General features: G+C 23.3%; 2 protein-coding genes across 2 annotated transcripts in view; one reads left to right on the top strand and one right to left on the bottom strand.

Annotated features, from left to right (window-relative positions):
• Positions 1–1,629, bottom strand: part of LOC117168673 (coatomer subunit alpha) — a 30,133-nt gene extending 28,504 nt beyond the window's left edge. The window contains exon 1 of the mRNA XM_033354340.1: positions 1,378–1,629. Within this exon, the coding sequence (XP_033210231.1) occupies positions 1,378–1,457 (80 nt within the window). The 5' untranslated portion in view covers positions 1,458–1,629. The remainder of the gene's footprint in view (positions 1–1,377) is intronic.
• A 157-nt stretch (positions 1,630–1,786) lies between these two features.
• Positions 1,787–14,053, top strand: LOC117169036 (grpE protein homolog, mitochondrial). Its single transcript, XM_033355114.1, has 5 exons — positions 1,787–2,068; positions 5,726–6,143; positions 8,325–8,408; positions 10,420–10,531; positions 13,815–14,053. The coding sequence occupies exons 1-4, from the start codon at positions 1,980–1,982 to the stop codon at positions 10,525–10,527; spliced, it is 699 nt and encodes a 232-aa protein (XP_033211005.1). The 5' UTR covers positions 1,787–1,979; the 3' UTR covers positions 10,528–10,531; positions 13,815–14,053.
• Positions 14,054–14,366: the final 313 nt, after the last annotated feature.

Below are 14,366 nucleotides of genomic sequence, written 5' to 3' on the forward strand. Positions count from 1 at the left end.
TGTATATGTATATATTTTTGGTTGAAAATTAATAATTGTAAATTTTTTTTTGTGTGTGTAACTGAAAAGGACAAAATCTATATATAAAAAGACGAATGATGAACAAAAAAGTTGAATTTCCACCTAAAAAGATGAATTTTCAACCAAATAGTTCAATTTTCAAACAAGAGTTCAAACATCAACCATAAAAGCAAAAAATCAACCTGAAAAATTCAATTTTTAACCAAAAAGTTCGTTTCAATCAAGAAAGATAAAAATTTAACTAATTGTAAGAAAGATTAATTTTAGAGCCAAAAAGATAGATTTTTAAAAGAGAGTTAAATTCTCATCACGAAAAATTCAATTATCAACCAGAAAGTTCATTTTTAACTCAAAACGATGAATTTTCAATTCAAAAGGACGAATTTTTTTTATAAAAGAAGTTCAACTGTAGAGCAAAAAAGATTACTTTGAACAAAAAGTTAAATTTTCAAGCCAAAAAGATAATTATTAAAAGAAAGTTTTTATCTGAAGCCGAAAAATGTAATTACCAACCAGAAAGTTCACTTATAACCAAAAACGATGAATTTTTCATTAAAAAAATTCAATAAAAATGATGAATATTCAACTTAAAAGTTGAATATTATATTAAAAAAGTTTACTTTCAAATAGTTGCATTTTTAAGATAAAAAGATGAATTATTAGAAAAAAGTTGAATTCTCGAACCGAATAATTAATTTATAAAAAAAGAACATTTTTAGCCCAAAATAAGTTGAATTTTGAACCAAATAATTTAATTTCGCACCTAGAAAGATCCAAGACGTTGAATTTTTAGAAGACAAATGAATTTTCAACCCGAAAAATTCAATTATCAAACAGAAAGTTCATTTTTAAGCAATAACAAAGAATTTCTAATTCAAAGGGACACATTTTTTTATACAAAATGGTTGAATTTTCGACTAAATAATTAAGTTTTCATTCAAAAAATAGAGTTTTTAACCAAAATAAATTAATTCTGAACCAAAAATAGTGGGGCTTTCTTTTTAAAGAAGAAAATTCAATGATTTTTCTGACCAGCCGTCACCCTGATTACATAAAATACAGATTTTTCGTTGTAGTTCAGTAACCAAAAACGTTATTCCAGCCGAAACTTTTGGAATAACTTTATTACTTGAAACGCGTCACTTCTCATAATTGAATAATTTTTTAATAATTACAAACAGCAAAAAATTTGAGAACCGGTTCACGCAAAGAAAAGGAGTGACTGAAAATATAACCAAATTTTATTTGAAAAAACCGAGACTTTCGATATTAGAATTCGGTGAAAATACGAAAATTTAAAAGAATGAATTTTCCAAAATCTAGAACGCAAAATTATACGGAAAGAAAATTATTTACCTGGCAAGAACCCATGGGCGTTTTGGATGAAAGGAGAGTCCTTTAACTCGAGCAGATTTTGTCTCGAATTTGGTCAGCATTTTTCGGAATTCACTCTCGAGGATTTAAATCAACATCCACGAAGAGTTTTCTGCATACGGATCTAATTATTAACTTAAAATAAACGTTAATTACTCCTTTTGATGACAATTTCAGTAGAGGACTTTCTGCACTTGTGGAATTGCCATCGTGTCAGGAAGTGTCAAAACAGGTTAACTGAACTGCACTGTAAATCGATGACCTTGACTAACTCTTTTCAACTAATCAAAAAAGAGATCCAAGAGAAGGAATAGTTTTCTATTGGATAAATTGACGGTAAGTGGGGAAACTTCCAAATCCACGAACATAACCTAAATTAAAAAGACAAAATGGAAGGCGTTTCTTTTCATTGGTTGCTGTCATTTGTAAAATCCTGAATTCCTGATGAAACTCGTGTGATCTTTGCTTAAGTTTGCTTGAGTTATATCTCTGGTTATATATCTCTTATCTTATTTCCTACTTGGGTTTCGTCATTTTATACGTTTTGTGCATGTGTTTTTTTGATTGAAAATTGTGAGGACAAAATGGCATTCACTGCTTTACCGGTGGCATTTAGATTCGGTAGATTGACAATTGATAATGTGTATCAAATTGGCAAAAGCGCAGCCTTTAGGTGAGTATTCTTCATTTTTGTAAAAAGTATTCGCTTCCGAAATGTTGCTCTTACGTGCACATGCCGATTCTGTGAGGTTACGTACGTTCTAAGAGAATCGGAAAAGATTACTTTAATATTAATGAAAATTGCTGATTAAATGTTTAAAGTATAATCTTTCTCTTTATAGTTTTGTTTAAATGTTATTTTTAATTTGTAAAAGTAGCTTTATATTACTGTATTTAACTATTTCGTTAAAAATCTGTTGTTTTTGTCTTAATTTTAAATTCATTTATTTAATGAAAATTTAATTATTCTTTTTTTTTTGTTTGAAAATTGATCGTTTTTAGTTGAAAATCCATGTATTTTTTAATTCATTCTTTTTCGTAGAAAATTAACCTTTTATCTTTAAAATCCAACTGTTAAATTGATGTATTTTGTTGAGAATTCGTTGTTTTTTTTCAGTAAAAAATTAATCTTCCTGTTTGAAAATTTATCTTTTTGGTTGAAATTGTAACTATTCCAGTTAAATATTAATTATTTTATTTAAAAATTCATCAGTTTGGTTTAAAATTATACTTTTTTTAAACTGAAAATATAATGATTTATATTATATTAATAATTATTTTGTTGAAAACTCACCTTTCTTTCTTTAAAAGTCATCCATTCTAGTTGAAGAATCATCATTTTAGTTGATTTTTGTTGTGGAAAATAATTTTTTTCAACTAAATCTTCAACAATTCCATTTTTGGTTGAAAGATGATTTTTTTTAGTTCAAAAATTTATGTGAAATCTTTTTTGGCTGATGCTTCAACTATTTTCTTGAAAATTTGTCTAATCAATTTAAAAATTCATCTCTTCGTAGAAATTTCATCTTTTTTGGTTAAAAATACAACTGTCTGGTAGAAAATTAATCATATTTGTTTAAGGATTTAAATATTTCGTTTAAAAATTCATCTTTTAGGTTGAATTTAATGGTCTTGTATTTAAAATTAAAATCTTTTTTGGTTGAAAATTCTTATTTTTTGGTAGAAAAATAATATTCTTCATTGAAATGTCCTGTTTTTTGATCAAAAATGTAACTTTTTGGTTGAAAATTGACTGAAAATCCGTCTTTTGGATTGAAAATTCAACTTTTGGGTTGAAATTTGCACTAAATTGATAAAAATGAATTTTTTATGGTTAAAAATTCATTATTTTAATTGAACATCATCTCTGGTTGAAGATTAAACTATATTTGTTTAAATTCATCTTTTTGATCAAAAATTAATATTTGCTGCTTTTTTATTGAATATTCATCGCTTTAGTTAAAAATTAATCTTTGGTTAAAAGTGTGACTATTTTGTTTAAAATTCGTTTTTTTTTGTATCTATTGAATATTAATTTTGTTACCATAATATTATATATGATATTTTTTGTTGATAATTCATCTTATTTTTGAAAATTCAGTGTGTTTTGGTGGAAGTTTAATCTTTTTTGTTTGAAAATTCATCTTTTATGGTAGAAAATTTATCTATTTTGTTGAAAAATTCTTTATTTTGAATAAAAATTCGTCATTTTGGATTTTATTCTAAAAAATATATTTACTTGGTTAAAAATGCACTTGCTTTTAGTTCAAGTTTAATCTTTTATGTTTGAATATTCGATCATTTGGTTGAAAATTCATCTTTTAAATTTTATTATTTTGGCACAGTCATCTTTTTTGTTCGAAAATTTAAATGTTTTGATGGAACTTCGTCCTTTTGGATTGAAAAGTCATCTTTTGTGGTAGAAAAGTCATATTTCTTTATTCAAATAAATGCGAATATTTTCATGATTATATTCGTGATTGGCACCTAAAAATAGTATACATTGTTTTAATAGAACGCGAATGGAATTAGTTATGAAACTAATTTTTCAAGATTTTAATTTTTTTATTTTTTTATGCCATGTAATTAAATCATAATTTATTATTGTATTTTTTATTTATTTAGAAATTAAACTAATTGTTTGGAAATTCATCTTTTTTATTAAAAATTCAACAATTTGAATGAAAATTTGTCTTTTTTAATTGAAAATTCAACTGTTTCGTTAAAAATCCACATCTTTTGTTAAAAAATTTTTTTAGAACATTATTTTTTTCTTTTGAAGTTAATCTTCTTGTTTAAAAATTCTTCTTTTCGTTTAAAAACTCAAGTATTCGAGTTAAATATTTATTGTTTCAGTTGAAAATTCATCAGTTTCGTTGAGATCTATTTCGTTGAAAATCCAAGTATTTAGTTGAAAATTGTATTTTTTTTGCAGAAAATTATCTTTTTTTTGTAAGTTAATCTTCTTGTTTAAAAATGCTTCTTTTCGGATAAAAATGCAAGTATTAGAGTTAAATATTTATCATTTTAGATGAAAATTGTTCATTTCAGTTGGAAATAAAATTACTTGGTTGAAACATATAATCTTTAGTTGAAATTTTTGTTTTAATTAATCAATTTAATTAAAAATTCATTTCTTTTGTTGGAATATGAGCTGTTTATTTGGAAACTTGTTTTTTCTTATGATGAAAAGTAATTTTTTTGTCGAAAATTTAACTATTTTGTTGAAAATTGGTTTATCTTTTAGTTGAAAATTATTTTGTTTCTTTAACTGAAAACGTAACTATTATTCCAGTTGAATATTCCATAATTCTAGATAAAAATTCATCTCTTTGCTTAAATATTCATTTTTTGACTAAAAATTAAATTATTCAATTTTTAGTTGAAAAATTATCTTTTTTAGTTGAAAATTCGTCTTCTTGATAGAAATTAATCTTTTTGGTCAAAAATTCAATTATTCTAGTTGAAGATTTATCATTTTATTAAAAAATTGATCGCTTTGTTTGAAAATGTCACTATTTTTTAAATTATGTTTTTTTTTTGGAAGTTACTTTTTATAGTAATTTTTTTAACTGCAAACTTAACTTAATCCAATTCAAAATTCCCTATTTATTGTTGAAAATTTATCTTTTTTTTAAAACATTAATTTTTTAACTAAAAATTGAGTTAATTAAATTTTGGCAGACAATTTAAATTTTTTAGTCAATATTAATTTTTTTTTTTGAAAATTCAACATTTTCAGTTACAGATTTATTGATTTTGTTGAAAACCCTTATGTCCGGTTAAAAATTATCATTTTTTTTTAGTTCAAAATTTAACTACATGGTAGAATATTTGTCTTCTTTAATTAAAAATTTAACTATTTTTTGTAGAAAATCAATCTTTTTATTGGAAAATTAATCTTTAGGTTTGAAAATTCATCTTTTTGGTTGGAAATTCAAGTGTTCCAGTTAAATATTCATCATTTTATTAAAAGATTGTTTTTTTTTATTTGAAAATTCATTACTTTCTTTGAAAATTGAACTATTTTGTTGAAAATTAATTTCTCTAACTGAAAATTTAATTATTCCATTTTTTGTAAAAAGAATTGTCATTTTTTAGTGGAAAATTCAAGTATTGTTTTCAAAATTCTATTATCTTGCAATGTTTTGCTCTGTTGCGTTGAAGGATGTTTAGAATGAACGTCATAAATTAAGATAAATTTTTGCGTTTTGCGAAAAATATGAACATGTTACTTTTGGTTGATCGGGAAAATTGAAAAACTTGATCGAGAATTTGAAATCGTCCGCCGAATCGCCAACTGACGAGAAAAATAAAATTCTATTTGCAGTTCATCCAGACCTTTCTTTGCATCTTCTGTTCATCGACAAGCTACAAGAACAGAAGAGCAAAAATCGGGAGAAGCACCACCACCTAGTTCAGAACTTAGTGAAAATGAAAAAAAATTAACATCAGAACTCGAGCTTCTAAACAAGGAATTGGCAGAGCTCAAGGAACAAAATGCAAACTTGAATGACAAATACAGGAGAGCACTTGCAGATGGCGAAAATCTGCGAGTGCGACTGATGAAGCAAATTGAAGACGCCAAGCTCTTTGGAATTCAAGGATTTTGTAAAGACTTATTGGATGTTGCTGATATTCTTGGTAAAGCGACAGAAAGCGTACCGAAAGACCAGTTAACAGAGAAGAATCCACATTTGAAAAGTTTATATGAAGGTCTGATTATGACCGAAGCACAATTACATAAGGTATTTAAAAAGAAAAATAATTTTACACCAATTTATTTAAAATATTTTTCTACTTTTTCGACCAAAAATTGTCACGTAAGACACTATTTTCTCACAATTGTCCACCAATGCCACTATTTCTTTACTTTTCCTTAAATAAAGTTAATTTTCCACTAAGCAGTTCCGTTTTTAACCCAAAAAAATGAGCTTTCTACAAAGTACTTTAATTTTCTGCAATATAGTTTCTTTTTTTTTCGTTTCCAAAAATTTTTGATCAAAATTAGGTAAATTTTTGAGAAATTAGTTCAACTTTCAACCAAGTAGTGGAATTTTTAACGAAAATTGATGAATTATCAAAAAAAAATTTAGTGGTTGATGTTCTAACCGGGAAAAGATTTTTATTGAAAATATAAAACAGGTTAATTGGACCAAAAAGGACGAATTTCCAAAAAAAAAAAGTTCAATCCTCAAAGATGGTGGATGCATTTTTAAACAAATAATTGAATTTTAAATCAAAAATTGAACCATTCAGTTTCATTTTTAAAAAGATAGTTAAATTTTCAGTTACAAAAAAAATTAACTAAAAAAAAGCTAGTTTATAACTAAAATTATTAATCTTTAACCAAAAAAATAAACTTTTAAAAAGGTAGTTCAACTTTCAATCCAGGAGTTGAATTTTTTATACAAATAGATGCATTCGTAAAAAATGTAATAGTTTATAAAACAAAATAATCCTCAACCAAGGCAAATGAATTTTCAACCAAACAGTTCCATTTTTAATAAAAAAGATGAGCTTTCTACAAAACCGTTTAATTGTCAACCAAATAATGAAATTTTCAATCCAAAAATATGAATTCTCAACAAAATATTAATTAACTTTCAACAAAAAAAAAATAAATAAAAAAAATTTGAACAGTGTATGTATTATTTGTATAAATTTTATTTAATACATTTTTAGTTTATATTGTTTTCGTTTCTCAAAATTTTTAACTAAAATGTTGAATTTTCAAATTATAAAAGATAAATTTGTAACCTTCCAAGCCAAAGAGTTTTTTTTAAAAAACATATCAGTTGAATTTCTAGAAAAAAGTTTAAATTTTCAATTCAAAAAATTAATTTTTACTAACAAAACAACTAATTTTCAACTAAATGGGTTAATTTTCAATGTAACAAATTAATTTTTAAACAAAGAAAGGAATTTTTAATTAATATTAATAATCGTAAAATAAAAAAAAAATTAACTTTTAAGACAGTATTTCAACTTTCAATCAAGAAGTTCAATTTTCAAACTAAAAAGATGAATTTTGAACAAAAATTGTAATAGTTGATGTTTCAACAAAAAACAATTTTAATTTAAAACAAAAATCAATTGGATTTAACTAACAGTTCTACATTTCTTATTATAAAGTTGCATTTCTAACAAAAAAATTTCATTTTATTTAAAAAAAGACATAAATTTTTAATCAAGGAGATTAATTTTCAACCAAAAAGATGAAATTTCAATGAAAAATGTAATAGTTGATAAATCAACAAAAAAGATAAATTAAAAATTAATGTTGGATTGAACCAACGGCAACTATTTTTAACAGAATACTTGAATTGTCAACTAAAACAGATTAATTTTAAATCAGTCAGTTTAACAAAATACTTCAATTTTCAGATAAAAAAATTAATTTTTTAACAAACAAAAGAAAGAACTATTGAGTAAAATTATGAATCTTCTATCATGAAATTAATTTTCAAGAAAAAAGTTCAACTTTCAATGAAGTAGTTGAATTTTAAACTTAAAAGGATGAATTTTCAACAAAAAATTTATTAGTTGATGTTTACATATTAATTTTTAACAATTTTCATTTTCTTCCAAAAAGGATGAAATTTCAACAAAATACATACATTTGTAACAAAGAAGATTAATTTACAACAAAAAAAAAAAAAAGAATTTTCACAAAATTATAAATTCCCTGTGAATAAAGAATAACATTTTAAATAAAGATTGAAGTTAATTGTTAATAATTTAAAAAATTAGGTTTTTCCTGGAATTTTTTCTTAAAAATTAATGTTCATTTTCCATTTCATACTTTTAAATTTCAAACTACATATAAGCTTAATCCTTGAAAAATTTTATTATGACATTTTTTCAATTTTGTGACCATTTTTACACTATTTTTTATCAGAATATATATTTTTTTTATTGCCAAACAGGTCTTTAAGAAGCACGGTCTTCAATCCTTGAATCCACTCGACGAGAAATTTGATCCAAATCAGCATGAAGCTTTATTCCAACAAGTAAGTCTTAAAAAAATCGAACAGAATTTTACATGGTAGCCATTTTAATCGAGGAAAAAATTTCTGATTTTTTTTGTGGTGAAATTTTTAGATTGAAATATCAAATTAATATTAATAAAAAAATGTTGTATTTCATAGTATCTAGTATCTAAAATAATATGAAAGAAACGCAAGGACAATATTTTTGACAATTGATATCTTAAATTCAAAATTAAAACGTTGCATTTTGGTTTAAAAATACCAGTTTTCAAAGAAATCTAATTATTTTTTTATTTACAATAGCAATTTCAGACGAAAAACACTAACATAATGTAATACAAAATTTTTGAAAATTGCAAAATTTTGTAATAAAAACTTAACGTCTTTTATTTAAAAAGGAGATAAATTAAAATTCGGGTTTTTTTAAATCTTTTATCGATTAAAATGTGCCTTTATTAAGTTCTTATATAAAATTATGTAAATATAACATTTTTATCTCTTGTTTTTAATATAAAATTCTTCAAAATGGAACTTTCAATTTTCATAATTTTTCAACAATTTAATTTTCAGAAGTTACATTTAAAAAATTTTAAATTCAATAAAAAAAGGTTTGCCACTTTCAATTTCCTTCAGTTCTTAACTGTAGAAAATTAAATTTTCTTTAATTCTCAATATTCTTTCATTTACAATTGTTAAAAATTTAATGTTTTTTCCCACGAAAAATACTAACATAATCCCCAATTGTTAAAAGATTCTAAATGCTGTTCAAATTATAATGATTTTTGTTTCAAAATACCAATTTTTCAATTTAAAATGCAAGCAGAATCTGAAATTGTTGAAGATTTTGTTTTAAACAAAAATCATTGGATTGAAATCTTTGAAATGTAATTTTTTTAATGACAATAATTTCCAACGAAAAATACTAACAAAGTATCAATCGATTGTTTCAAATTGTAAATTTTTCGTGAAATTAAAGGATTTTAAAAAAAAATGTTAATATAAATTTAAATGGTTTAAATGAACATTATTTTTGAATTTATTTTAAAACTGATTGAAAACTGCTAGTTTAAACTACAATTATACAAAAAATTACAAAAAGTTGTAAAACTTCTTTGAAATTTAATTTAAAAAAAAATTAAAAACACCACTTTCCGAAGAAAAACATTAACATAATCTAAAATTGTTGACAAATTTTAAATCTTGTTCAAATAGTTAACAAATAATGAACCCTTAAAATCTGATGATTTTTATTTAAAAATGCCAATTTCCGGTAAAAAAAAGCTAATAAAATCTTAAAACTTTAAAAGTATTAAAAAAAGAAATTGAGGAAAACACATCAGAAAAACAATTTTAAAATCTTAAGAAAACAAAAACAGAAAATTAGGTTTTCAAATAGACATTTTTTTTCTTGTTTACTTAGAAAAATTCTTTGAACAATTCAAGGTTTTACATTTTTTTTAAATATATTAGAAAAAATTGAGTAGCATAAGAAATAAAAATCTACCCATATACTGATAAAAATACATTTTTGAGAATTTAAAATATGAGCATTTTTGAAATTTATTGTTTATCCATTTTTCAATTTTTGATTCTCTTGCATTTTTTTAATCCTGAGATTCCCTAAATGTTTAAAATTTGGTAATTTTAAGTAATTTTAATTTACAAACATAAAAAATTGAATAAAATTAACATTATTTTAAAATTTGAAACTTTTTAAATCAGAAGTCAAATTATTTTTATTTGTTTCAAATTGATAATTTTTAATATATTGTTTTTACGTCAAAATTTTACACTTTCAATTACAAATTTGTAATTTTTTTAATGGAATACGAAAATATTAATTATTCCAGGCTTTCTATTTTAAACAATTCAGTTTCAAATTTTTTATTTTTAAATATTGATTTATACTTGCTGATTTAAAATTAACAGTCAAATATTGATAAATATAAAAAAGTTCTCATTTTAATTTAAAAATTTCCCTTATTTTAATTAATAAAAATTTTTAATTAATCTAAAATATTTTTCCAAACAGGAAGTTGAGGGCAAGAAGCCAGGAACGGTGGTTGTAGTTTCTAAAGTTGGTTACAAACTGCACGAAAGAATAGTGAGGCCAGCTTTGGTCGGTGTCGCCAAAGGATAATGAGGTACTAGTAAGAAATTAAAAAAAAAAAATCAAAATTTAAATATACTACAAATTTGAAATAAAGTAGAGATTTAAAGAATACTCAGGCCTTGGACTCACCACATTATTGACACTATTCGACCCTTTTTTTTGTATGACCCTATTTTGCGACCAAATGTAATGGTTACAAATTTTTGGCCAAACAGTTGCAGTTTTTACAAAAAAAAAATGAAATTTTAATATGAAAAGACGATTTTTCAACCTGGAAAGAGTTTTTAGTCAAAAAAAATTCATCCAATATGTTTTCATGCCAAAAAGATGATCATTCAACAAAGAATTTTTATGTAAGTAGATAAATTCTCAACTAGGAAGATTAATTTTCTATTATAAATAGAAAACAATTTGATTAAAACAAAAATGACGAATTTTTATAACAAAATATTTTTATTTTCAACCCAAGAAGATTAATTTTCTACCATGTAGTTGCATTTTTATCGAAAAAATATGAAACTATTAAACCAATATGAATTTTGGATAAAAAAGTGAATTTTCTATCTAAATAGTTACATTTTCACCTCCAAAAAGCGAAATTTTCAAAGAAAACAGTTGAATTGTCAACCTTAATTGATAAATTATTCATTATAAAGATTAATTTTGCATCCAAAAATGTAAATTCTCAACAAAATACATAAATTTGTAACCCAGAAGATTAATTTTCTAGCTAAAAGACGACTTTTTTTCAAAATACACGAATTACAAAAATATTTAACTGAATAATTTAATTTTTAAATTGAAAAAAAATATTTTTAAACAAAAATTAAGTAGTTAAATTTTTACAAATTCACAAATAAAAAAAGATGAGTTTTCTTTAAAACAGTTGAATTTTCCAGATAAAAAGATGAATGTACAAAAAAATATTTTAATTCTAAGTAAAACACAGTTGAATTGAACAATCAAAAAAATGAATTTTCATCAAAATGCTTGAATCCTCAACTAAAACAAATTAATTTTCAAACAAATAGTTGAATTTTTCACTAAAAAGATTATTTTTCTACAAAACTTTCGATTTTTCAACAAAAAAAGTTCATTTTCAACCGAAAAATATCAGTTTTTAACCAAAAAAAGGTAAAATTTCTACAGAAAGAATTGAGTTTTTAAACCAAAAGATGAATTTTCTACAAAATGTTTGAATTTTCAACCATAAAGTTGGATGGTCAAGAAAGAAAAAAAAAATTAAATAAAATTGTTAAATTTTCAAGTCAAACAGTTAAGTTTTGAACAAAATGGTTCACTTTTCAATTAAAACAATTTTTAACAAACAAACAAAAAATGAATTTTTTAGTATACTTGTGAATCTTCCAACCAAAAAAATTAACTTTCAAGAAATTAGTTTTTTTGTAACCACAAACTAAAAAAGATTAATTTACAACAACAAAAATTGCTGAATTTTTAAACAAAAAAATTATCTTTCAACAAAACAGTTAAATTTGCTACCAAATTGTTGAATTTTTGAGATGAAAATACGAAATTTTTTATAAAAAAGTTGATTTGTCAACAAAGTTAATTTTTAACCGCAACAAAGATTCATTTTTAAACAGGTGAAATTTGTGAAGAGATTAATTTTTATACGAAAAAAAGAAAAAAGGTTGTACAAAATGATTGAAAAAAAATTGTTCGCCAAGAAAGAAAAAAAAACTGAAACATTGTTGAATTTTTAACAAAATAACTCAAATTTTAACCAAAAAAATGCTTCTTAATCAAACATTTAATAGTAGGCTTTTCAACCGATAAGAACTTTCAACCTAAAATTGTTCAAATTTCTTATTGGGTTTTATTAATTCATTTTGCATTGAAGTGAAAAAATTAAAGTTACAAGTGAAGAAAAAAAACTAAAGTTGAAAATTCACATATTTGGTTGAAAATTTCTCTTTTTTTTCGTAGAAAATTCAACTATTCCAGTTAAAAATTCAACTACTTGGTTGAAAGTTGAACTTCTCTTTTAAAAATAATATCTTTTGTTGAAAACTTAATATTTAATCTAAAAATTAAATTATTTCAGTTAAAAATTAAATTATTTATTGAAAATTCGTTTTTAGTTGAAAATATATTTTTTTAAATTGAAAATTTAAATAATCTTGTTCAATATTCCATCATTCCAGTTAAAAATGCATTTCATTAGTTGAAAAATAATTTTCTTCATTCAGCTGTGAGTTTACCTATGCAACTTTTAGATCAAAATAGATTTTTTTAGTTGAAAATTCATGCATATGGTTGAGAATTCATCTTTTTTTATTAAAATTTCACATATTCAAGGTGAAGATTCGTCATTTTAATTGAAAAATCATCTCTTTGGTTGAAAATTCATTTTTTTCTTGAAAATTTCATTAATCTAGTTCAGTATTTCATCATTTTAGTTCAGTATTTCATCATTTTAGAAGAAAGAAATTTATTTCGTTAGTTGAAAGTTCAGGCACATTTTTTAAAGTTCGTCTTTTTTGGTAGAAAATTGTTCTTCTTTGTTGTAAATTAATCTTTCTGATTAAAAATTTTCATATTCCAGATAAAGATTCATCGTTTTAATTAAAAATGTATCTATTTTGATGAAATTTCGTTTGTTTTTTTGGTTAATAATTGACTTTTTTAACTGAAAATTTTTGTATTAAATTTTTAGTTGACATTTTTTTTGTTTTAGTTAAAAATTCATTTATTTTGCTAAAAATTCATCATTTCTTTGCTTAAAATTAAATTATTTATTTGATTATTGATCTATCTTGTTGAAAGTGTAATGTTTTTAATTGAAATGTTATGAATTTGAAGCGTTTTAACTGTAATTTAATATTGTATTCACATTACTTTGTTTTAAAAGAATATTTTTCTCTATTTTCGTGAAAAAATCTCCATATTTCCCCAGGATTTCTACTCACCTGAAAAATATTTTTCATTCAAAGTATTATTATATTAAATATGCACCGAATTTTTACCACATGAGGATAAAATCATTTTTTTTCTAAATTATTAATCAAATTCATAGATTTTAGAAACAAATTTAAAAAAGGCTTAATTCTAAATGAAGCTTAGAAACTAAAGTTAATTTGTCATTGGACATTTTTATGAAAAATGTTGTGACACTATTTTTTTCAAATTTTCTACACTATTTAAACTATTTTGTTTTTATCTCACGTGAATCCGAGGTCTGCATATTTTTTGGAAATTAGTTTAAATTTCTGCTTTATTTTCTTTGTGGAATTCTTGCTGGAAAATCAGATAAAAATTTTAACAGTGACGAATGAACTTTTTCTGTCTAGCTGCAATTAATCTGTTGGGAGCACAATATTTACTAGATGGAAGCATATTTTGTTATCAACTGGATCAGGGCCCTGGAATTATAAAATGAAAATCAATTATGCATTAATTGGATCGTTTACGAAATTCACAAGGGATTTCTGATCTCGTGTAAAGTTATATAAAATTACAATTTAAATATTAAACTTAAAGATGTAAGTTATTCCATTGTTATAATAATACCGACCTATTTGCATTCCTAGGTGTAGTTTCTTTTTTTTTCAAAAAATCATCTACATTAAAGGCCTATAGTTTTTAATCAATGTTTATTATCTAATCCTCACTCTCTGACCCACATAAATTTTTTTAAGGGCATGTGACACAGCTAAATACCTATATTACCGACTTCACTTTTTCAGTTCACTGAATGTTTTTTTAAACCTAAGAACTTTTTTTATAAATAAAATATCTAACTGAAACTTTGAAAAATGTATTAGAGTACAATAAAGTACGTTTAGGTACTGCATTTTGGTAGGAACTTCACTGAAAATTATTTTATCTTTTTTCTGAACCTC

Source organism: Belonocnema kinseyi, chromosome 3, assembly GCF_010883055.1.
Source record: "Belonocnema kinseyi isolate 2016_QV_RU_SX_M_011 chromosome 3, B_treatae_v1, whole genome shotgun sequence".
NCBI classification, from domain to species: Eukaryota; Metazoa; Arthropoda; class Insecta; order Hymenoptera; family Cynipidae; genus Belonocnema; species Belonocnema kinseyi.

Bases quoted from the DNA above. Each gene is read 5' to 3' on its own strand.
- LOC117169036 (XM_033355114.1), top strand. From the start codon at position 1,980: ATGGCATTCACTGCTTTACCGGTGGCATTTAGATTCGGTAGATTGACA. The intron at 6,144-8,324 runs GTATTTAAAAAG...ATTGCCAAACAG, and splicing joins CCGAAGCACAATTACATAAG to GTCTTTAAGAAGCACGGTCT. The intron at 8,409-10,419 runs GTAAGTCTTAAA...TTTTCCAAACAG, and splicing joins ATGAAGCTTTATTCCAACAA to GAAGTTGAGGGCAAGAAGCC.